Genomic DNA, 25,510 nt, shown 5'->3' with positions numbered 1-25,510 from the left:
GCTCAATGACTACATTTTAAAATGTTGTTTATGACTATAAAACCTAGACAACGCACAATATTCCTGCACTGACGCCGGAATCTTTCAGAAGTTTGAGGACATGCTGTCAGTAATTTTACCAAAACAAACAAACGAAAACCCAAAATTGTCACACGCCGGGCATTGGTGGCGCAAGCCAGCAGGGGAGGCAGAGGGAAGCAGAACCAATGAGTTCAAGGCCAGCAAGGTCTACAGAGGTTCAAGGTCTACAGAGCAAGCCCAAGACAGCCAGAGATACACAGAGAAGCCCTGTTTCGAAACAGACAGACAGACAGACAGACAGACAGACAGACAAAAGACCCAAGAAACTGTCGTGTCAGGAACCTTATTCGTAAAGAAAGAGGTACCATCGGCTTGCCTGTAATAAAAACACCGATGTGAAAAGGAAAGAAGAACTAGAAGGAACTCGAGACAGTTTCGACGGAAATACAGTCCAGGACGCTCCGCCCATTCACATTTCTATTGGGTGGCCTCGCCATCAATCTCCCTTGTAAATAAACCGGGGACGGAAGCAGGTCCGGTAAAAGGGTGGGACTTTCCTGTTGAGGCTGCGGGGTTGGGGTTGTTAAGAGGTGTGGCTTCTAGGGGCCGGGAGGCGGGAGCGCGCGAAGCCCCGCCTGCTCCCCGGGAGTGTGGGGGCGGGTCTCGCAGCTGATTGGCTGTTGGCGCTGCCTGTTCGGGGACAGTTGCAGAGGAGGGGCTGGCGAGGAGGAGGTGGTGTGAGGCAACCATGGCGGGAGGAATCAAAGTGGCTGTGCGGTCGGCGGTTGGTCCCGGGCCCCGGACGGGGGCCAGGGGCGGTGGCGCCGCGTGGCTGCTCCTTGTCATCTCCGGCTGCGTGGTCTCCGTCGCAGGTAGCACTAGGGCAGCAGCTGCCCAAGGCCGCGCGCGAGGGCGTTGTTTTTGGAAAAGTGGGTTCATCCCAAGGGTGCGGCCCGTTACTCGGGAGGGATGCCGAGGGAGGCGCTTCAGGGGTCAGTGGTCGCCCCGGGGCTGGTCCCGGAGAGCCGGAGTCCGGAGCCTTCAGCGGTCTCGGGAACGGAGACCTGTGCTTGGTGGGAAACGCTGCAGGGTTGCGAGGTGCTGTTGGGTTAAGTTTCTTGGTTAAAACGGAGGAGGTCTGGGGACCACTTCGCCCTGAAATAAGCCATGAGAAAGGAAACAATGCACTCATTCAGTTTACTAAAAAAACAAAAACAAAACAAAACAAAAAAACACATCAGGAATACGTTCTCCAGGGTTTCGCTGTGTAGCCCTGGCTGTGCTGGAACTTGCTCTTTAGACCAGGCTGACCTTGAACTCACGGAGGTCTACCTGCATCTGCCTCCTGAGTGCCAGGATTAAAGGCGTGTGCCACCACTGCCCTTTTTTAAAGAGCCTCCTCCCTAACAGCTCTGGAATCACTATAGTTCAGTTGCTCAGAAAAGGTAGAAGCCATCAGCTTTGACCAGGATGTCATTTTTCCAGCACATTCATTTTGTACCTGCTGCTGGGTAAAATGGGAGGAAGTCTGGGGACCATTTCTCTCTGAAGTATGTCATATTTCAGGCATAAATATATGCTTGAAAGAATGAGTAAACTTAGGAAAGATGTCCTACTCAAAGCTGATGGTCCTTCTCTCTTTTCTGGCCAACTGAACAACCCACTTTTGACTGGATAAAAAACTTATTTTGTGCTCCAGTCTAGAAAAATTAAAAAGTTTTGAAAGAAACTGATTTTTTAAACCCTTTGCTTAACAGTGGATAGGAAAGTAAGCAATGATTGCAAACTTCCACTGGAGGGAGTAGCAACCCCAGAGAAAGAAGACAGATAAACAGCTCTGAACTCATTCAAGCCCCTTTCTGCCCCACTATTTAGCAAGTATTAATACAGTTTGGTATAAAGCAGGCAAAAACCCTTGCAGTTTATTGCATGTGTGTGTGTAATTCTTGTGTTTGAGCACATTCAGGAGGAGTCGTGCCCTTGTGTGTATGTGTAGGACAGAGGCTGGTATCTGGTGTCTGTTTCAGTCCCTGGCTATCCTGGTTTGGAGACAGGTTCCCCTAGTGGAGCTGGAGCTGGAGAGTTGGCTAGACTGTGGGCCAGCCATCTCCCTGGATCCTGTCTCTGCACTGGGATCCTCGTACATGCCACTGTGCCTGGCTTTTGAGTGCTGGGCACCTGTACTCAGGTCCCTGTCTGAAAAGTACTGATACCATCTCCTAGCTCCAGGTTGTATATTTGACGGTGAATATGCCCTTTATTCAGGGCCTGCTGTACGGTTTCATTCTTTGAGTCAGGATTTCATAGTCCAGGTTGCCCCCTTGTATCAGAGACTTTCAGTTTTTCATCTTCCTGTCTCTACCTCCCATATGCTGGGGTTAGAAGCTTGTGCATCTATATGCCACCATACCTAGCTCTAAATTTGTAAGAAAATTATTTTTTCATGGTGCTAGATATCAAATCTAGGACTTTATACACACCAGGCATGAGCTCTAATCAGCTGCATCCCAGCACTGTTAATCTGTGATTGTTACTTATAAGGACTTTTATATAATTGTAAAGTAAAATTTAGAGCTTGTTTTCCCCTCCTTATATTTTTATTTTTTATTTTTTTGTTTTTTTCAAGACAGGGTTTCCTTGGCTGTCCTGGTCTTGCTTTTTAGACCAGGCTGGCCTCGAACTCACAGAGATCCACCTCTCTGCCTCCCCTAGGGCATGCACCACTATGCTAGCCTTAAACTTTTTTTATTGGGGCTGGAGAGATGGCTCAGAGGTTAAGAGCACTCACTGCTTGCTCTACCAGAGGTCCTGAGTTCCCAGTAACCACATGATGGTACACAGCCATCTATTATGAGATCTGGTATCTTCTGGCCTGCAGGCAGAACACTGTATACATAATAAAATAAATTAATCTTTAAAAAAATTAAAAAGAAAAAAAATTTATTGGATTTATTTATGTGTGAGTATTTTGCCTGCATATAGTTGCACCACATGTGTGGTTGGTGCCTAGAAGGTCGGCAGAGGGTGTCAGATTCCCTGGAACTAGAGTTAAAGGTAGACAGATGGTTTTGGGAATGAACTGGGATCCTTTGCAAGTGCTCCTAACCATTGCTCCTAACCACTGAACCATTGCTCCAGTGCCTGGCCCCCTTTCTAAAAAAAGTTTTATTTTTATATTTGCTTTTATTTTATTTTACGTTTATTTTATATATGGTCATTTATATGTGTTTCATTATTTGGATTTTTACTTAAGGTATTTCCAGGCCAATGAGATGGTTCTGGGGTTAAACAAGAATTACCATACAAATCTGGTCACCTGAGTTGAGTCCAGGAAACCTGTCATTGGAGGAGATAAATGACTCCCTAAAGTTGTCCTCTTATCTCTGCATGTAGGCCAGGATATGCACACACATGCACAATGATAATAAGATAAAAGGAGATCTGTAAAGCTGAATTGATACTTTTTTTATTTTGGAGGATAAGTCTTAAATATTTTTATTTTACTAATATTTTTAGCAGAGCTGGGAGTTGAACCTTGGTCCTCAAACATGCAATATTAGAGCTCTGCCATTGAACTGCAGTTTTAGATTTATTTATATATCTCTCTTTTTCTTTCTCTCTTTCTCTTTCTTTTCCCTTTCTCCTCTCTCTCTCTCTCTCTCTCTCTCTCTCGCTCTCTCTCTCGCTCATTTTTTTGAGACAGTTTCTGTGTAGCCCTTGCTGTCCTGGATCCAACGTGTATATAGAGATCCACCTGCCTCTGCCTCCCTGAGCATTGGGATTAAAGGTGTGCACTACCACGCCTAGTTTATTTATTTCTTTTTCAAACAGATCTTGCTAGGTGGCCCTGCCTCTTTATTTTTAATTTATAATTTGCATTGGTGTTTCGTGTGCCAGATGAGGATCTGGATGGATTCCATTTTTCAAATAGTTATTTGTCCCAGCATGTAATTTAATAATCCTTCACAAAACCTGCTGATTAAAGGTGCTAGGTCTTAGGACGCTTTTATTAAATTTGTTGTTTGACAAATTCATACATGTGCATAGCCTGCTCTGATCACTGCTACCCACCCAGCCAGCCCTTAGCTCTGCTCAGCCCATGCTCTGCTCAGACCCCTGCAGGGTCCTTTACCACATTCCTATCTTTTTTTTTTTTTTAAACTCAGCTGCTCACTCAGTTTAACTAGGGCCATCTGTGTGGTCACAGATTTGAAATTATCGATTGGAGCCTGAAAAGATGGCAGTTTTGGGCCCAGCTAAATGGCTCGGGGCATAAGGTGCCAAGCCTGAGGACCTGAGTTTGACCCCTGGGACTTGCATGACAGGAGAGAACCAGTTCCTTCTCTGACTTCCTCCACACATGCTGTGGCACCTGTGGGCCTGCACACATGCACACATGGACCACTGTGGCATGTGCTTGCAGGGACACATACAACACTAAACCTAAAAATATGTAATCTTAGAAAGATGCTAGTTGTAAAAGAGTCTTTTTAGTTTGAATGGGTTTACTTCTGGACAGAAAGGAGTAGAGGGCATTTAAGAATTAGAAGGCGGTGCTGGAGGTTTTGCTTAGCAGTTAAGAGTGTTCCTGAATGTTTGCTCAGCTTTTTCCTTGCTCTACTTTTTTTTTTGTTTGTTTTGTTTTTGGTTTTTTCCCCCTCCCTCCCTCCCTCCCTCCCTCCCTCCCTCCCTCCCTCCCTCCCTCCCTCCTTCCTTCCTTCCTTCCTTCCTTCCTTCCTTCCCTTTTCTGTGTAGCCCTGGCTGTCCTGGAATTCCCTTTATAGACCAGGCTTGCATCAAATTTGCAGAGTTCCACCTGCCTCTGTCTCCCTAGTGCTGAGATTAAGATGCATACCACTGTCACCTGGCTAAAAAACAAACTAGGTTTTAAATTAATTGTTAATTGTGGAGCTGTTTCTTTAAAAATGTAAATTAAAATATTATTTTTAAATTTCCACTTTATTTGGAGAAAGAATACAGCTTTGCCATGAGTACTGCCTCTGGTTCTTGAGTGCTGGAATTACGGTGGATGTCACCATGCCAACCCATCCTCAGTGAATCTGTAAATACATTATTTTCAAGTTTTACATAATATGAGATAGGATTTGCTGTGTAGCTCAAGCTGGTTTCAAACTCACTGTGACATAGGCTGTCCAAGTGCTTATGATGAACTTCCTTTCTCCTTTCTGAGAAACAGTTTCTCAGGAGCTGGGATGCCAGCTGAGCACTGCCATGCTCAACATAAATGGCATTGTGCATGCGTGTGCGTGCCTGTATACATGCATATGTGGAGGCCAGAAGCTGACGTCAGGTGTCTTCGGTCTCTCTGCACCTTAGTTTTGGGGACAAATTTCTCATTGAACATGGAGCTCACCAAATTGGCTAGACTGGCTAGCCAGTAAATCCCCAGGACACTCTTGTCTCTGCCTCTAGAGCATGGAATTGCAGTTGTACACCACCATGGCTGGCTTTTTCCACACGGGTTCCAGGTCTCCATGCTTGCACAGAAAGCACTTTATAGACTTGGCTATCCTCTCTAGCCTGCTCTTTGCTCTTCCGAAGGAAACAATGTCTTGATCTGTATTTCTAAGTAAGTATTTTTTCTATTTATGGGTACGTATATATTTTTTACATATGAACTTGTTAGGGAGATAAATATCAATAGAGTTTTAAGTTTGCTTTTTTCTTGAGTTTACATTTATGTGAGTGCCATATGTATGTAGGGTTCCGTAGAGGCCAGAAGAAGATGGTGGATCCCCTGGGGCTAGAGTTAAAAGCGGTTGTGAGCTGCCCCACATGGGTGCTAGGAATTGAACTCAAATCTTCTGGTAGGAGCAACAAGCACTCTTAAACACTGAGTCATCTTTCCAGCCACTCAATGGGATTTTTTTTTTTAAGGGATTTATTTCCAGCCACTCAATGGGATTTATTTTTTATAGTATTCTGCCTGTGTGTATGCCTGCAGGCCAGAAGAGGGCACCAGATCTCTAAATGGTTGCTGGGAATTGAACACAGGACCTCTGGAAGAGTAGCCAGTGCTCTCAACCTCTGAGCCATCTCGCCAGCCCCAGGTTGCTCTTTTTAGCCCACTGAGTTAATTTTCCTTATGGTATTTTCAAACAAGACTTGTCATTTCTTCTCTTTTCATCTCCCCCCTGTTTTTTTGTACTCTCTACTTTAAAAGCCTTTCTGTTTTGATGTCATATGCGAGACCTGCTTTTTCAAAATAGAGTTTTAATTTATATATGCTATTTGGTGGATTTTAGTATTTTTCACAGTGTTGTGCCGGTATTGTGACTGTCTAATTACAGAATATTTTAGTCAATCCAAAATGAAACTCTGTAAACCTTATCAGTCAGTCCCTAGTTTCCTATCTTCTCTCCATCCCTGGCATCTGCTAATCTATTTCCTGTCACTGCATTTGCTCCTTCCAGATGTTTTATGAATCCATCCTAAGTGTACATTGCCATTTTCTTCTTATGGCTTTTTTTTTCTTTTGCTTCTTTCATATTTTCAAAATTCATCCATTTTGTAGCATATTTCTTTTAAAAAGCTTGTTGTTGTATTTTATTTATATGGATATTCTGTTTCCATGTCTATGCACCCTGTGCATGCCTAGTGCCCAAAGATGCCAGAAGAGGGCACTTGATTCCCTGAAACTGGGCTTACAGATGGTTGTGTGCTGTTGGTCGTGTGGATGCTGGAAACTGAAACCAAGTCTTGTGGAGTAGCAGCCTATGCTTGTAACCGCTTCACCTTGTAATACTTCGTTTTCTCTTAGAGCTAAGTCATAGTCCATTGTGTGGATATACACATTTTGTTTGTGTACTCATTAGTAGAACAGCATTTTGGGTGTTTTTCACTCTTTGGTGGTTATACTGCTCTGATAGGTTTTATCCAGATTCAAGCGCATGTGTTTGTGTGAACATGTTTTCAGTTTTCTGGAATTGTACAAGGAACTATTAAAGTATTATTTTATTCTCCAGAAAAACAACCAAAAGGCAGTTGTATCATTTTACATTTATGTCACCCGTATATGGGGTCCTAGTTTCTCCATATTCCCAGCCAACCTAATGCTACTGAATTTCTTAAAAAAGAATTTAAAATGTATCCATCTTGTGTGTGTGTGCTGGTGTGTGCAATGTGTGTGGACAGGACAGTTTGCAGCCTGTTCCGGGGATCAAGCTCAGGTATTAGACCAGCAAGACAATCACTCACTGTTACCTGCTGAGCCAAATCTCTTATATATGTGTGTGTGTGGGGGGGTGTCTCACTATGTAGCTGTATGGAACTCAGCTGGCCTCCAACTCACAGGTCCACTTTCTACCTTCTGAATGCTGTGATTAAAGGCACCTGTGCCTGGCACCCAAGCATTTTTTTGGCTGTAGCCATTCTAGGAGGTGTGAAGTAGTATTTCGTTGTGTCTTTGGTTTCTATTTCTCTAATGATTTGAGCCTCCTTTTCGTGTACCTCTGTGTGTTTTCTTTGGAGAAAGGTCAGTTTACATCTTTTATGTATTTAAAGACCTGGGTTGGCCTGGGGTGGTAGCATATTGACTGTAATCCCAGTTCTTGGGAGGTAGAGGCAGAAGGTTCAGGGATTCAGGGTCATCTGCAGCTGCACAGTGAGTTTGAGGCCAGTGTAGATCAAATGAGGCCGGCTCAAAAAAGGGGGGGAAAACAAAAGAAGGGAGTTATTGTAATGGTTGTTTCACTGTGAGATGCATGGTTGAAGATGTGCCCTCCTGTTTCCTGGGGTAGTCTTCTCTTGTTCTTTGTGATCTTTGCATTAGAAAAGTTTTGCTTTCTGTAAAGTTTTATGCATGCATATGTATGTATGGGTGCGTGTGTGAGTGTATGTGGAGCCTAGAGGGCCACCTCAGGTGTCATTCTTAGTGACATTGCCCATCTCTTTTGAGTTAGGGTCTCTCATGGGCCTGGAACTCACCGGTTAAGTTAGGCTGGCTGGCCAGGGTGCCTCTGGGTCCCTCCTGTTCAGACTTCCCTGAGCTGAGATTATGGTGCGCACACTGACGTATTTACGTGGGTTCTGGGATGTAGCTCCTCCATGAGTTTACTCCACCTCTCCCCTTGCCCTCTCCTTTCTTCTTTTCTGGTGCTGGTAGGAAGCAATGGTTTCCTCAATCTGCTTGAGAGATTTCTTCTTGGCTTCCATATCTTTTAGGATCCTACCACAGAAGCCACTGTCTAATCCAAGGCCGTGGAGAATTACAGCTTTGTTTTCTATGTTTTGCTGTGACTTAGGCTTCTAGCTAAATATTACTTTAGTCTGGGCCCAGTGGCATCTTTCAGATGGATAGTGCCTGCCTGTAAAGTAAGCCCTGGGTTGGATCCTCATCAGTGAAAAGAAACATTAGTCTTAGTTTCACTTTAAAATCGTTTTGACTGGAAGGATGGCTTGGTGGGTACAGGTGCTTATCTATCAAGTCTAAGAACCTGAATTCAATCCCTAAGACTCATGTGGTGGCACAAGAGAAATGACTCTGAAAGTTGTCCTCTGGCCTCCACACTTTTGCTGTGCCAGGCTCCCCACCCCCACCAAAGTAAATAAAACCTAATAAGGAAGTTACTTTTAAAAAGTATGTTAGCTTCATGAGCATTTTTGCTTTTTGTTTTGTTTGGCTTACTTTTGAGTCAAGGTTTCTCTGTGTAGCTCTGGCTGTCCTGATACTCACTCTGTAGACCATACTGGCTTCAAACTCAGAGATCCTCCTGCTTCTGCCTCTTGAGTGTTGGAATTAGAGGCATGCACCACCACGCAGATCATTAATGCTTTTTTTGTGTGGATAATTTTTGACTTGGATTTGGATCAAGATTTTTTTTTCTTATTTAAATTCATTTACCTTATACTAAAAAAACCACACTGATAATTATATTTCTTAATTAATAATTAACAAGAAATAATAAATAATTGATAATTTATGATTGTTTAGTAGGTTTTTTTCACAGGGTTTTGAAGATGGCTTAGATGGAAAGAGTTCCTGCTGTCAAGCATGCTGGAAGGAAAGAATCAAGTTGTCCTCTGATCCTCAGTTGTATACTTTAGATGCATACTCATACCTCCCTTATCCCCACAAAAAATAAATGTAAAAACAAAATATTTTTTAAAATGTTCTGCATAATATAGAAATTCAATGAAGAAATAGTTAGAATAGAGGTTCTGGGTTTAATCTCTAATACTACAAAGGAAAAAGTTACTTAACTGTGTTGAAGAAGGGAGGAAGATATCAGAGAGTGGTTTCTCTTAAATTTTTAGTTACTAAGAATGAACACAAGTTGAGGCAGAGTCTTCTGTCTGAGTCAGAGGAGTGATGGATAATCACTGGCTGTTAAAGCGGCTGGAGCGAGACAGCTGCCTTGCAGTCCTTTAGTAACCGCTCAGTGGGCTCTTGAGAAACCCCAGCAAAACTGCCAGCTCCACCCTTCTGAGAAAAGGGGCACGGGGAGACAAGCGGTGGGTTCCTGTAGCTTACTTTAATTGCCTGTCGTCAGACAGGAAGAGTGTGCTGAAGGTGGGAGTTGGACTCCCGACTAGCTGTATGACCCTGGGAATTTTCCTTGGGTGTCAGTTTCCTTGGCATTAGTTTCCTTGGGCATGAGTATATAAAATGGAGATTATGAAAATGCCTACCACACAGCATTGTTTAGGAGGGTTAAGTGAAGCAGACAGCAGAGTCTGTTCAGAAAAGTAGTTCTTACAGGACAAGCGAGATGGCTTAGTAGCTAAGAGTACTGGCTGCTCTCGCAGAGGACCCAGGTTTGGTTCCCAGGGCCTCTGGGCACTGTACTCATATAATGAGCAGACACACACACACACACACACACACACACACGTAAAACATACATCCACATAAAATAAAGTTTAAAAAGTAGCTTTTATTCATTCTGTGTTAGTGTAGTGTTAACTATTTGTAATAGTTAGACAATTAAATGTTGAGGTTGTAGCTCAGTGATAGGGTATGTGTTTAGCATGTTTGATATCCTGTAGTCAGTCCTAAACAAGTACACATGTGAGAGTGAGTGTGTGCACACATGCAAGTTGGACAGAGATAATCTGCCTTATTTTGTCTCTTGTTTCAGGTTTTTGTCTTTTTGTTTTTTTCTGATTCATATTTTAAGCCCAAGTTTAAGTAGTAGTTTTAATTCTTTTTATAAAATGAGTTATAGTTGTAAGCTTGTTCTGTTATGTTATACTTCATTCTTGTTTCTTGTTTCTTTTTCTTTTTTTCATAAAGCTGGAATTAATGTAAATGTGGTCATGCTTCAGGAGTCCCAAGTTGATAAAAATTCCAGTCAACAATTCTGTTATAAAAACGTACTTATCCCAAAGTGGCATGATATATGGACACGGATACAGGTAATGGGAAGCCCCTCCCCCAGGGTGTCTCAGCTCCCTCTACCAGCTTAGGGTACTATGATTCTGAGGTGAACTTCCTTCCTGTAGTCTGCATGCTCATGCCCCCTTTGAAATGTCTTGTGCCTTCTTTGGGCTGGAATCTGGTGTGCATGTCAGCATGTAAACTCTTTTCTTGTGCTTCCCATTCTATTTTGATTCTGTGAGAGAAGTTTCCTCTGGGTAGAATGACTTTGGGCTCTTTTATTTCATAACACTGCTAAGTCACCCAGCAAGCAAGTCTTTGGGTGTGATAGTGATTGAACAAAATTGGCCTTTTGAAGATGCTGCTATAAATGTGGACACTGATGAGGGTGTTTGCTGTTCACATCAACAACATGAGAGCTGGGGCTGTGAGCTTTTTAAAATTCCTTTTTCATTTTCTGATAGAAAATTCGTACTGTATCTGGGGCACATTATAACCAACATTTATCCATAATCAGTGATTTGTAACAATGCACTGAACTTCCCAGCCAGTCATTATGGGAAACATTTATTTTCAGTTTTCTGGGCTGTGTATGACTGGCAATTTTCTTAATATTCCAGGTCTTTGCTTTGTATGATCTCATAAATAGCTGTATTGATAATCCTTTCTGCTTGGAAACTCCCTCCCCCCTCCTGGCTTAATAGTAGATTCAGACCATGTTAACAAGAAATTGTAGCAGCTGCCTCTATCAGAGCAGTATCATTTGCCAAATTATGTTTTGCTGCTGCATCTGTGCATTTCTGGTAAGCTTTGTGGGAAACTGGCACATGGCGCATTAGCTGTGTAAGGGTTTTAAAAATCATGTTTATGAAAATTTCCTACTTTTTCATTCTACTCTCCTTTATGTTACAGATCCGGGTAAATAGTTCCAAATTGGTCCGAGTCACCCAGGTGGACAGTGAGGAGAAGCTGAAGGAGCTAGAGCAGTTTAGTATCTGGAACTTTTTTTCTTCTTTTTTAAAAGAGAAGTTGAATGACACCTATGTTAACGTGGGTCTGTACAGCACAAAAACCTGCCTCAAAGTTGAGATTATAGAGAAGGACACCAAATACAGTGTCATTGTGACCCGGAGTAAGTCTCACCTCTGTTTTCTGGTGGATTCTCTAGTGAGATGGGACAAAGCTTTGGAGGGTAAAATTAGTAAGACAGGGAAGTCAGCCCAGGATTGTGCAGGTTTTGATTATAATCTAGACTATATCATGGCCCTTGACAGTTTAGGGAGTCTCCACCCCACCTAAAACTTTTAAGACCTAGCATTAAAAGTCTTCCTCTGTAACTCGTTGCCTAGAATTGGGCGGGCCCTAAGTTAATATGGTCAGTGCTACTGGAGTCAGTCAGTTGTATTCATGCCTTCTGGAGACTTCTTGACAAAGGTAGTTGTGCTGCTATGTTCAGGCCTGTATTTGAAGACAGGAAAGCTGAACAGTAAAATCAGTGACTCACAAAAGAGTACTTGTGGAGTCATAATTAAAGATGAAGACCCCTGTAGTTTAAGGCTTATTGACTGGTCCTTGGAGAAGATTTTTCTTTTGGATATAAAAGCCACGGGATGATCTGGTGTGCCACCAAGGGGTCTGCTTGGGCTTCCTGGTCCTGAGTGAGCTATGTTTGGCAGATAGACTTTTTCAGCACAGGGCTGTATAGTGAAGCAAAGTCGGAGGTGTGGTTGGGGAAGAAGAATGCTAGGTAGAGGACATAAGGACTACATCCAAAGTTCTAGGCCTATCTCTGAAATTCCCTGAAACCAAAATGCAGAGACTCCTTTTTGAGCAACTGTATGAAGCTATGATGGTATCATGTCTAATTTAGTTCAGCATTAAAAAAAAAAATCCTTAGTAGAGGAAGCCAAAATAGAAATAAGATATTCAAGAGAATACAGATTAGACAGAAACCTAATTATGTTTGGTGCCCAGAGTTTGTGTGGTATCTACACTGCTATTTAGTTGGCTGCTTGCTTTGCTTTAGCCGATCAATAATACCAATATTACCTTTTATAATAACTTTAACTGAGTCTTCTTCTTTTAAGCAAACATTTTATTTATTTCAGGATTTGACCCCAAACTCTTTCTTGTTTTCCTCCTTGGACTTATGCTATTTTTTTGCGGAGACTTGTTGAGCAGGTACGTGTGAACTTGATAAAACTCTTATCATAAGAATTTTAAGTACTGCTAGCTCCTCTTCTGGGATCTATGCTTTTTTGTTTTGTTTGTTTTTTAAGACTTATTTTTTTATTTTGTGTATATTTATTTTGTTTGTTTGTTTGTTTGAGACAGGATCTTACTATGTAGTGCTAGCTGGCCTAGAACTCATTATGTAGGCCAGATTGGCCACAAACTCCATCTGCCTCTGCCTCCCAAGTGATGGGATTAAAGGTGTGGCCACCATATCCAGTATTTTTTTAATGTGTATCTTTATGTCTCTGTCCATGTGCATGTGGTGCCTGCAGAAGCCAAAAGAGGACATCGGGTCCCCTGGACCTGGAGTTATAGGGAGTTGTGAGCTGTCCGTCATGGGTGCTGAGGACAGAACTCAGTTCCTTTGGAAGAGCAGTAAGCAGGTGAAACAGCGGAGTCATCTTTCTGGCCCTGCTGGAATATTTTAAAAATAGATTTTTTTTTCTCCCTGATTTGAATATGATTGTTGATTAATGTGCTTTCTTATTAGATAGTTCCATCATTAGTTTAATTTGAGTTACCTAGTACTAGAGAGTTGACTGCCAAGTTAGAAGTAATGTTCCTGTAGAGATTTATTTATTTGTTTGTTTGTTTTTTATTGGTTTTTCAAGACAAGGTTTCTCTGTATAATAGTGCTGGCTGTTCTGGCTTCACATAGGTGGCCTTGAACTCAGAGATCTGCCTTCTCTGCCCCTTGAGTGCTGGGATTAAGGTGTGTACCACCATGCCCAGCATTAGTGTAGGGATTTATACAGTGAATTTGCTACCAAATTATACGTTGATGAGTTTCATGCTGTTTAGATATAAGGAGACAACCATCAGTTCATTTCCTTTTTTTTAGAAACCTACTAGCATGATAGTCAAAACTGACATGCACTAGTATAAAGGCCCAATCTTGAGATGAAATTCTTACCTGGTACTGCTGAAGCAACCAAGAACCTGAGACCAGATAAGTCGTAGGCCTAGGGAAAACCTACTACAATTATTCTGCTAAAAGAACATAGCAGGAAAATGACTCCTAATGACAAAGTGCTGATCAGTGCCTCACTCAACCTTATCAGAGAAGCTGCTTCTTGCAGCATATGGTAATTAATACAGAGAGCAACACAGAAAAGTGAAAGACTTTGGGCTCATCCTTAGGTAGGCTGTCTCTATCTAGTCCCTCCCTCCCCTCAAGGCTCAGGGATGTGTGTAGAAGAAGAGGTGCAATTGTAAGAGCCAGAGGTAGTGAATGACGCACCAATGAACTCAGAGACTATGGCTATATTAACAAGTCACACACAAGTGCAAACCAGTCAAAATCACAGCATGAAGAAGGGGGAATAGGCGCAAAGTTCCACCTTTAACCAGGAAACTATTTGCAGGGGCTGGCGAGATGGCTTAGCACTTAAGAGCACTGACTGCTTTTCCAGAGGACCTGAGTTCAATTTCCAGCACCCACATAGCAGCTCACAACTGTCTGTAATTCCTGTTCTAGAGGACCCGACATCCTCACATGCAGTCAAATACCAATGTACATAAAATAAAACTAAAGAAATAAAAAAAAAAAAGAACTATTTGCAATTGATTTCTGCTGGAAAGGGAAAATCACTTTCTTCAAGGGAGGGTCATTGGGTCCATCAGCCACACTCCAGGGCAGTTTTCACACCCAGGAGTAATTGGCCAACACAAAACGGACTTCATGGGTTGGTTGGTTGTTGTTATGTATATGTATGACATTGAGTTTCCCTAGGATTGTTTTCACAACATGGATGAAGGTTTACAGCCACAGGTTGCACCACTGAAACCATGTTTCCCTCTCCCATAACCCAGTAACTAACTGTACAAGTTTTTGGTGGGTTGTGGGGGTGCAGTGGCTCATGAGAGGTCGGGGAATCTCTGAGTTTGAGGCCATCCAGATGTGCATGAGTTCCAGGTCAGCAAGGACTACATAAAACTGCCTCAAAAAACTGAACTATAAAAATAAGAGCAGTATGTATGCCATGCCTGGCACTTAGGTTCCCACCACTCTTCTCCTCCTTTCAGCTCTTGCACTCTTTGAACCCCCCTTCCATAATGTTCCTAAGCCTTAGAGGGGCTGATACAGTTACCCCATTCAAAAGTCATTTATTCTTGGTGCTTTGACCAGTTATGAATCTCTGCAGTCATCCCTGACCACTGCGAAAAGAATCTTGTCAGAGCAGAGGAGGTGATTTGATGGGCATGCTGTGTTCCTTTAGCAAAAGAAGAGCAGTAGCCCTCCACTTGGCTCCATAGGTTTTCCAGCCATGGGCTTTTGATGGGATTGCTCACCAGATATGAATTCTCTCCTGTGCAATGGCATCAGATCCAGTCCTAAAGTGACTGGTTACTCTTGAAGAAGATTCCAGTGCGCTTCTGCAGTGTGCTCATCTTGTGTGGCCTGTCAGAACTGTGCTGCACATGGGGTCCACAGCTGAGTGAGTCTGTTACTGAGAGTTTTCCCCCAGCATCCTGCATAGTCCATTCGGGCGCTGTGAAGCCACCCAGCAGGAAGCAAGCTCCAGTCAGCTCTGGCTTGATTTCTATGCTCTGTGTCTATTCCATGCTGGGATTTGGAGAGCATGGACATGGAGTGAGATTTGAGAGGTTCTCACTGATACTACCTTCTTAATATATCAACTGCACATTGGTCTACATTTCCTCAGCCTTGAATAGGGTGGATCCTCTTCTAAGCTTGACAGTTTAACTAGAGAGATGTGATTTCATCAGTGCTCTGTATAACTTATGTTATTACATAGTCAAGAAGAATATTCTCTCTGCAGGAGTCAGATTTTCTACTATTCCACTGGGATGAGCGTGGGGATTGTGGCCTCTCTCTTAATCATCATTTTTATGCTCTCCAAGTTTATGCCCAAGGTAAGTAGTCAGATTCCTTCTAGTGTTTAGCTTAGAAAGCTGGAGGGTGGCATTGTCTTCTTGGGTAGTCTTAGGACACAGAACATTTGCATTGATAGCTGCTGAGTCAGCATCCATCCTGGTTTTTTGTATTCTGAAAAGCACTTATATGATAATACTAAAAGCCTGATTACATACAGACTCTTTATTTAGAATCGTGTGCTCGGTGGGAACTGAGAGCCGCTCTCTGTTTCTAATTGCGCAGTTAGGCTTTGAGTTACTTAGCATCTATCTGCCTGGTGCTCAACCTTTTAGGTAGAAAGCACATGTTTTTAAGAGATATGTTTTTATGCATTTTGAGTAGGTAGAGTTGTAAGAAAAATTGTCCCATTTTCTTCTCTTATAAAAGCCTTGTAACTTTTGCTTTCATTTCTACTTTGTCTAGAGAAGTCCCATTTATGTCATCCTGGTAGGAGGCTGGTCCTTTTCTCTGTACCTCATTCAGTTAGTTTTTAAGAATTTACAAGAGATATGGAGGTGCTATTGGCATTATCTTCTAAGTAAGTATTATTGGCTTGGCTTTCCTTTGTGACTATAGATTGTTTGGTTATTTGACTGTGAGAAGATGTTGCCTGCTAACAAGGAGTTGGTAGCTAATACCATTTGATTAACTTGTAGAAATTACAATTTTCTACTTATTTCTGATACCACTGTCTCCTTAACATCTTTTGAACTCATGTGCTGTTGATAAAGATGAAGCTTTATCCCAGAGACTCATACTCCAACCAAGGACTATTCATGGAGATAACCTAGAACCCCTGCACAGATGTAGCCTATGGCAGTTCAGTGTCCAAGTGGGTTACATAGTAATGGGAACAGGGACTGCCTCTGACATAATCTGATTGGCCTGCTCACTGATCACCCCCCCCTGAGGGGGGAGCAGCCTTACCACAGAAGATGACAATGCAGCCACTTCTGATGTGATCTGATAGATTAAGATCAGAAGGAAGGAGAGGAGAACCTCCCCTATCAGTGGACTTGGGGAGGGGCATGCATGCAGAAAGGGGAAGGAGGGTGGGATTGGGAGGGGAGGAGGGAGGGGCTTATGGGGGGGATACAAAATGAATAAAGTATAATTAATAAAAGTTAAATAAAAAATTTAAAAAAAGATGAAGCTTTAATTTGCTGGTATTTATTTTTATAATATGCAAAATTTAAAAACTTAAATTGGCTTTATTAGTGTTAATTTAAATATGCTTTGGGACCTTAAGATATCAAACTGCAATGAATCTTGTATACAGTAGTAATCCTTTGGTCACACAGATAGAAATTCAGTTTATTATCTGAGAACATTAATATGGATATCTATATTTTGGGATTAACATGGACTTTGGAAATGTCCAACATGTGGCTTTTAAAAGTGATTTAGTTTCAGTAGCACACCAGGTCTTCAGCCGCAGCACTGGGGAGGCAAAGGCAGGCACACACCAGGCCTTCAGCCGCAGCACTGGGGAAGCAGAGGCAGGCACACACCAGGCCTTCAGCCGCAGCACTGGGGAGGCAAAGGCAGGCACACACCAGGTCTTCAGCCGCAGCACTGGGGAGGCAAAGGCAGGCACACACCAGGCCTTCAGCCGCAGCACTGGGGAGGCAAAGGCAGGCACACACCAGGTCTTCAGCATTAGCACTTGGAAAGCAGAGGGCAGCTAGGGCTACCAAAAGAAACCCTGTCTCGAAAAACAGCCGCCACTGCAAAACTAAATAGCCAAAACCAACAACAGATTTAGTAGTATTTCTATGTATGTGTGGGTGTGTGCACTCGGATGCTGGTCCTGTAGAGTCAGCTCCACTGGAGCTGGAGTTAAGAAGTGGTTATGAGCGGCCCATGTGGTTGCTTGGAACTGAACTTGGGTCCTCTGGGAGAGTCCTGAGTACTCTTAACCTATGAGCCATATCTTCAACCCCTTTGTTAATTGAGGTAAATAAATTTCTGACAAAAAGAATAAGAATGATACATGTATGTATGTATGTATGTAAAAAACAGTGAATAAAACTCATTTCCTGAGAATTCAAAATAGGTAAATAATTGAGTACAGATGTTGTCTAATTTTGCGGTTCAGTAGATGCCATCTAGTGAAGTTACCACTGCTTTCTACACAGTGGTTGAAAAGGGCCGTCTTCTGATACTTCTTACAGGCTACATCCTCACAGTTGGATTCATGAGTTTTGCAGTGTGCTACAAGTACGGGCCCTTGGAGAATGAACGGAGTATCAACCTGCTGACCTGGACGTTGCAGCTGGCGGGCCTGGGCTTCATGTATTCCAGCATCCAGATGCCACATACTGCCTTTGCTCTCATCATCGTTGCGCTGTGTACTAAGAACCTGGAGTACCCTATTCACTGGCTGTACATCACCTACAGGTGACTAAAAGGCAGTGTGGCTTGTGTTGATGTGAGACATGGGATTCACTCTGCAGCAAAAGGATATAGAGCTTTTCTTGGGAACCTTTGTAAGTAAGGAATCACTGCTGTTTCCACCCTTGTTCCTTTTTCAGTTGAGTATATTTCTTTTTTCTTTCTTTCTTTGATTCGTTCGTTCGTTCTTTTTCTTTCTTTCTTTTTTATAAAATAAAAGCATCTAGTAAAGTGTCATGTGTTCCTGCTACCACTGGGTGGTGCAAATTATATGAGGGTTTGTTTGTACCACAGGCCTCAGGTTCCAGTTTCAGGTCATTTCATACTGATTGTCAGATTGCTCCAAAAATCGTGATCTTATTTTAAGATGTAATTCACACATGTTATTCTTGCAAAAGTAAATAAGGAATGGTCCTGGATTCTGAGGTTGTCAGTGGCTGTTCCCTTGCAGATAATCAAAACAGTATCTTCAGTCTGGGGAACTTGAGTCACGAACCACGACATTATAACATCATTTTGTTGTTGTTTTTCCACTTATTGGAAAATAAATATTTTGTTGGTCATTTATTGGAAAATAAGTGAGTTTGACTACTCTGGTTTTTCACTTCTAGTTGGGTATGTCAGGAGTACACTCTAATGAAAGGTGTCCATGGAAGAAAGGTGGGGTAGTGACTCGAATGCTTAGTCTGTCTGCTGTGTGGTTGCTCTCCTGAAACAAGTGCAGTAAGGAAGGGCTTGGATATGATTAATGACTCATGATGTTATTTTGCTGAGCACAGAAGGATGTGCAAGGCAGCAGAAAAGCCTGTCCCCCCTCGCCTCCTGACAGAAGAAGAATATCGGATACAAGGAGAGGTAGAGACCCAAAAGGCTTTACAGGAACTCCGAGAGTTTTGTAACAGTCCAGAGTGCTCTGCCTGGAAGACCATATCTCGAATTCAGTCTCCAAAAAGGTAAACTCTTGGCCTGATAAGCCAAGTATTTATGGACAGTTAATGACCTTGAGTTCTGACGGAGATCATACCTGCAGATACATGTGTCATATTTTGCCCTTTGATTACTGCTCACCCAGGAGTAGTCAAGAACAAGTCACCTGTGTCACTGTGTCAATCTCCTGTTTCCCCGTGGCAGCTACCTCGTTTTGATTATACCATTAACTTAGGAAGACTGTAGTTCCAGGTTTGAGTGAGGTCCTTGAAAGTTTGACATGGATGTCTGAGTTTGCCCTCCCCTCTTTTTGGTTGGGAATAGTTGTACCAAAGAATCTGTGAAGTTTCAATTTGGAATCATGATAACATAAAGTTTATAGGGCCATAAGTGCAAAGAACTGTAATACTTTCATCCTCTCTTATCAGGAATACAGTGACTCAAGGAACCTTAGCACTTCATAACTGAAAAGGACAGGGTGGTAATTGTCAGGCAGGGTGAGAGTGCCAGGGATGTTGGCCTCTGATCCCATTCCTGTTTCCTGCCTAGTTCTTGCTTCAGTGTATCTATCTGCCAAAGTAAGGGCAGGAATTGCAGTCAGATGCAGTATAATTTGAACTGCAAGCATGCGGAGCCTTTCAGACAGTTCTTACTTTGGAAGCTGTTTGGGAAGGACAGGCAGCTTCCTGATGAGCATCCCTCTCTTTTGCAGATTCGCCGACTTTGTGGAAGGTTCTTTTCACCTCACGCCAAATGAAGTTTCTGTTCACGAGCAGGAGTATGGATTAGGGAGTATAATTGCCCAGGATGAGGAGCTGTCCTCAGAGGAGGAGAGCTCAGAGTACCCTACTGTCACACAGAACAGCTTCCTGACTTAGGTGGCAGCTGGTTATTTTGTGTAGATGGACATGGTGCCTTGATGATCTATGTTGTAAGTGCTATGCAGTTCTCCCAGGCCTTTGTAACAGCCTGGAGAGGGCACAGGGGTCCTACTCAATGAGCGGCTGAGTGGGCTATCCTCCTGCAGGACTTCTGATGGTCTCCAAGGGATCCCTGAGGAAGACTGGAGGATAGTGAGTGCTGTGGTAGCTTGCTTCCGGCAATTGAATGCTTGCTGTACTTTCTGTGCCTGAAGAGGTTGGTTGGCCATGGCCAGCATGACATGGTAGCTCCTGTTTGAAAGTTCACTGACTTCTGGCAACATTGTCACTGTGACAAACCCTCAAAAATGAGTATTAAGTGCAGTGATGGGTTCAGACGGAGGCTGCACCTTCTAAAGAGAGTCTGAGCCATTTTTAATTCTGCTTCTATTTCAGTGGATCCTTATAACAATCCTTGATTTAACTATTGAAGAAAAAAGATTGTTGCCTGTCTTGTTCTTTTAGGCACATGTATTTTTTTTAATGCAACAAATCCGTGTTCTAGAACCAATACGTTCTCCAGAGTACAAAACCCCACTGACCCCAGATATTTATTGGTATAGATATTCCATGAGAACCCCTAGAGCTGTTGTTGTTGATCCTTGGATTCTCACAACTCTGAAATTCTGAGCTTGCTCCATTTAGAAATGTTTGCTGGCCCTTCTGTAGGTTCGGCTTCCCAAGCTTCTTATTCTGTCAACATTGGTGCTTCTCTCCTGACGTTTCTCACCACTCATTTCTCCAACTCAGGAAGGATCTGCTCCTTATTTGTGGAGTATATACAGTTCAGAAGTTGATTCATTTTCCTCTTTGCCTCCTTTACTCTTTCCCTTTTCTTTTCTAACACTGGATTCCCTTTGCATTTAACAGTTTTGTTTTTACTTTTCCTTTCTGGCTCTGGGTCTTGCTGTGTCTTAGTCTGGTCCTTTAACTCAGCCTTTCTGTGCTAGAATTTTATGCCTTTGCTGCTGTACCAACCTTGTTTTTTTTTTCTTCTTTTTCATTTTTTTGAGACATGGTTTCTCTGTGTAGCCCTGACTGTCCTAGAACTTACCTAGTAGACCAGGCTGTCCTCAAATTCATAGACGTTATCCACCTGCCTCTGCCTCCCGAGTGACTAAAGGTGTGTGCCACCACTGGCTGGCATGCCAAATTTCTTGTGTTGTTTCACATATATGTATATGTATTCCCTTTGCCTTCCTCCATTATAACTGGGCAGAGAGGTCTTGTTTACCGCCCCTCGCCCCCCCCCCCCCCCCAGGGCTGAGGATATGTAGCTAGCTCAGTGGTAGGACATTATTGGGTCAGCACAAGAGGCCCTGGTTGGATCATTAGCCACAACAAAACCAAACCAATCTTACCTCCTTGTCCCTTGTCACCTTTTATATGCCTGTTCTGCCCATTTAGCCTTTGTTAGCACCTGCATGCTCCCAGATCTATTAGGTTTCTTTTTATATGATTTCAGTTATGTAGCTGTCACACTTCCCACGGCAGAGACTAGACCCTGAGGTGTGCTTCCCGTCTCTGATGTTCATTCAGCTGTCTGCATTAGATGCGATCCCCCAGAATTTACTATACTTACAGTTCCATTTCTGCAGAGATACAGTGCCTCTTGCTCAGTGATGTTAGCTTCAGAACCCTTTGCCGTGCAGATACCTGTAGGAGCTGGCAATATCATTTATGAGGGAGCAGACTCAAGGTTCTGCCGTTTGCTTGGTTCTTTCATTGTGATCTTCACCATCACATTGGAAGAAGTGTGTAGCTTTTAATGCCTTCAGCCAGGGAGGTAGGCGCTTGCTCACGTGGGTGTACAGCCTCAGACTCACTGTCTTAGGATCATTGACGAGGAAGGTGGTATTTTGAGGACGCTCATATGGCGTCTTCAGACCTGCTGTCAGCATGTGATTTTGAAAGATCCTGGGCTCTACTGCTAGCATCCAAAATGTCAGCTGAGACGCTGCTCCAGGTGACCAGTTAGGTATTTCAACCAATGTTCCCCATAGCCTTAAATTGTCCTAAAGTGACAACTACCTCAGTTGGTAGAAAGTAATCAGGAGAAATGGAAAAATGAGCATTATTTGAGCAGATGCTATAAGTTAAAGCTGTAGAATACAATAGTAAGGAACATTTTTATCTTTGTGAATTATGAATATGGTAAAAATTGTCCCTTTTCAAAGAACTGTTAAAGCATTTGAAGGGTGGGGACACAGCTTAGGTTTAGTGCTCGTTGCACAGGCACAGGGCTGGGTTCGCTCCTGGCGTCACAGAAACAAAGCCCATTGCTAACAACAAAGGCCTCCAGAATGCACTATTTTGGAGTCTTCTCTTTAGAAATTATGTTTTACCTAATATATTTTAATGTGAAAAAGAATTCAGCTGTACAAGTGGTGTTAGTTCTTGGGAGACCTTGGTGCCTTTCCCCAGATCACTCCTCCAAACGGAGGAGGCATCTGACTTATATTTTTATTTTAATGAGAAATCACTGTGAATGATTTCTCTCTTCTGTGTGGTTAACTCCCTGTGAAATATAGATTTCATTTCAAGGCCAGTTTTAAAACTGTATTTGAATTTGGGGTGAGTAAAGCAAGCTCATCTTCTTACCCGCCCCCTGGTAGTTGGAGAACTGAGTGCTGTGATCGCTGCTCTCAGGCATGAAGGACGGGGCCTCTTTTGAATGCTGTGTATCCTTGACCTGGCTGCCTGTGCGGCTCTCCTGGGTATTTCTGAGCCTCTGTGTGCTCCGATACTGCTTGACTCAGCTCAGTCTCATCCCTTCGGCTCGTCTCACCTATGATTGAAGGGAGGAACTGGAGTGAGCTGGACACTGGAGCCCTGTCTTTTGCCGTGTCAGCGTCTTGCTCAGCAACCATCAAGCCCTAAATTGGTTCCAGGGCTCAGGGTCTCATTAGTATTGGAAATCGATTACATCTAATTGGTCTGACCTGAGTTTATGGAACATGATTCCCTTTGATGGGAACACAAGAGGCAACTGGCATAAAACTTGACAGTTCTCTTTCCTCATGAGAACACAGTGACCAAAGCCAAGAAAAAGTTAGCAGCTTTGATAAGAGCTAGTTTCCCACCCACATTCTTACGTCAACGGTGGTGCTTTGCTGGTGATGGTTCTTTGAGTCCCACTGTTGCACTCTAAGCATATAACCTCCCATTCTAGGGCATAGCCCGCTATTAATCAGCTGTACTTCCTTTAGCTTACTCTACTTGGTGTGGGTTACCCAAGTCGGCCAGAGAATCCTCACAGGCCTGGATACCCATGAAGGGTTTGGGCATGGGTTGCATAATTGTCCTTACTATTTCTAGGGGGGTAAAAGATGAGCTGAGATGGACTCCCGTGTTAATATGGTCCCTAGCAGTGTCCTGATAACTATGAACTGAATGGTAAAAGTTGAAGTATGAGAACAGAAAACTAAGTGCCCTTCTAGTAGTCCTCTTTCTCAGGTCTAGCATATTGTCTGTATTTGAATGCTAAGAATTTTTTCTGAACGCAAGGGAGGACAGTGGGGCAGATTTACTAAGCTTTTTGCCTTAGCTAGGCACTGAAACCAAAGAGTAAACACACAGAGGAGCCGATGCACACAAGTATGCCTAATTCCTTTGCTTGTATTCACATAGCAGAAAGTATTTCTTTGGGGAGAACTTCGGCAATTTTTGTGGTGTCTTAGTGAGGTAACTATGGATTCTGTTGCTGTTGCAGTCCCTGTGGTTACTACCTTGAAAAGGTGCTTTGAAAGTCCGGCATGGTAGTATGTGCCTGAACTTGGAAGGTTGAAGTGACAGGATCACTTGAGTCTGCACATTTGAAATTGGCAGGGGCAACAATGGAGACCCAGTCTCAAAACAGGAAGGCAAAGAGTGTTAAGTGCCTTACATGGCAGGACCTAGAAGCCATGGGGACTGAACAAAGCATGTGAATGTCACTGTTAGTCCTTTAACCTCAGCAGGGACAGACGTGGTCACGGAAATCACACAACTGTGTCATTTTTCTTTTATACTTTTTTTTTTCGGGGCCTGGTATTGTTTAGACAGGGTGCCACTATATAGCCCAGGCTACCCTCAAACTCAAGGCAGCCTTGTCTTGGCCTGCTGAGTGCTGGGATTGCAGGCGTGAGCCACCATGCCCAGCTTCCTCTTTCATGCTCTTGGTGATAACTTGAAAATGGTGAAGTCACTTGTTTGAACTTGTGGGCAGCGTGAGCATCACTGTTGATTTGAGCTTGTGGGCAGCGTGAGCATCACTGTCAGGACAGATTGCCCCGAATGTGAACCTTACAGCCTATCAACTTGCAGTGGCAACAGTTTCCATGCCTATAGGATTGATGCTGAAGTAACAGGGCTAAGAAACTACTAGGTAAGTTTTAGCCTGTGGGTAATGCCTTAGTGTTATTTAGATAAAATAGTTGTCATGAATACGTAATAAATGTTAAGGAATGTTCAGGAAGAACAAAGTTTTCAGGGATGGTTATTTGCCATGAGTCTTACACATTTCTGTAAGAAAAACTGATGCTGTGTATTTTTTTTTAATTTTTATTATGGCTTGTAAATAATCCTAATTTTAATAAAGTTTTATACACTTTGTACATAGTCATTTTTTAAAATTAAAGTATTTTAATTTTTTGTGTATGTGCTTTCGTGTGTGAGTGTGCTCATGCTGTGGCACACACGTGGGCATCAGAGGACAACTTGTGTGACTTTGTTTTATCTTTTTACCGTGTGGATTCCAGGGATCCAATTCAGGTCATCAGGCTTGGCAGCAGGCGCTCTTACCCACTGAGTCTCTTAAAGAATGTTCATTTTTGTTTGACTCACATACTTTCAGGTAATTGATAATTAATTACATCAGTTTCATATGTATTTCCTTTTTCCTTCTTAACCACACCTCCCCATCCTGAGAATATTTTGGGTTACTGTTTTGGAGTCTAGGAGGTTTGAGGCAGTGTCTCATATAGCCCAGGTTGACTTTGCACTCCTTATTTTCCTATCCCAACCTCTGGAGTGCTGGGATGACAGGCATGAGCCACCACACCAAGTGTATTAAATTATAAAATCTTTTAAAAGTGGCTGTGTCTGGGAGGCTTGTTGAGTGAATTGGTGTGATCAGATGGCTGCCCTCAGCTATCAGAAACCAGTACCAAAGGATTGGAGTTGTCTTTTCATCTTCTTTCCATATTCTTCAGAATGTAAGTTACACAGACAGTAAAGTCCCTCTATTAAGTGTATAGTTGGGCTTTGTTTGGCACAGTCAATTGTCTAAACACCACCACATCATGATGAGGCCGCATCTCACCAAGTTCCTTTACAACCATTGTATGGAATAGGCTTATTTTTCTTTTCAGGGTTGGGGATTGTATTCTGGGGCGCAGTGCTAGCCACACACTACCACTGAGCCCAATCTCTAACCCTGGGGTAGGTCAGAGACGAAGGGGTAATTACAGGAGTGAGCTAATAGCCAGACTGCTTCCGCAGAGTCTGGAAAGCACATCCCACCGCTATACCTGCTCACAACCTCTTCAGCAAAGGCGCCTTTGAAATCCCAGCAGCTGCCTTGGGTGTGTGTTTGATACATTGTAACCTTAGAGTGACCCACTTGTTATTCCCCCCACCCAGGTCTTTCCTAGTGTTTGCTTTGTAGAGGGTGGGTCAGGGTCTCACTATGCAGCACTGGCTGGCCTGGAGCTTCCTATATAGTTGACTAAACTGGCTTCAAACTCAGGGGGATCCCCCTGCCTCTGCCTCCCTAGTGCCAGGATTAAATGTGTGTGCCACTACGTGTGCCACTGA

At 43.0% G+C, this 25,510-nt stretch overlaps 1 protein-coding gene across 1 annotated transcript; it reads left to right on the top strand.

Annotated features, from left to right (window-relative positions):
* Nucleotides 1-738: 738 nt before the first annotated feature.
* Nemp1 (nuclear envelope integral membrane protein 1) lies at nt 739-24,309 on the top strand. Its single transcript, XM_021658235.2, has 9 exons — nt 739-893; nt 10,277-10,398; nt 11,273-11,492; nt 12,469-12,541; nt 15,379-15,472; nt 15,897-16,011; nt 17,648-17,873; nt 18,647-18,820; nt 19,507-24,309. The coding sequence occupies exons 1-9, from the start codon at nt 770-772 to the stop codon at nt 19,670-19,672; spliced, it is 1,314 nt and encodes a 437-aa protein (XP_021513910.1). The 5' UTR covers nt 739-769; the 3' UTR covers nt 19,673-24,309.
* The last annotated feature ends 1,201 nt before the right edge of the window (nt 24,310-25,510 follow it).

Source organism: Meriones unguiculatus, chromosome 17 (assembly GCF_030254825.1).
Source record: "Meriones unguiculatus strain TT.TT164.6M chromosome 17, Bangor_MerUng_6.1, whole genome shotgun sequence".
Classification (NCBI taxonomy): domain Eukaryota; kingdom Metazoa; phylum Chordata; class Mammalia; order Rodentia; family Muridae; genus Meriones; species Meriones unguiculatus.
Note: the sequence above shows the minus strand (reverse complement) of the source record. Positions and strands in the feature narration are given on the sequence as shown.

Bases quoted from the DNA above. Each gene is read 5' to 3' on its own strand.
- Nemp1 (XM_021658235.2), top strand. From the start codon at position 770: ATGGCGGGAGGAATCAAAGTGGCTGTGCGGTCGGCGGTTGGTCCCGGG. The intron at 894-10,276 runs GTAGCACTAGGG...TTTTTCATAAAG, and splicing joins CTGCGTGGTCTCCGTCGCAG to CTGGAATTAATGTAAATGTG. The intron at 18,821-19,506 runs GTAAACTCTTGG...TCTCTTTTGCAG, and splicing joins CGAATTCAGTCTCCAAAAAG to ATTCGCCGACTTTGTGGAAG.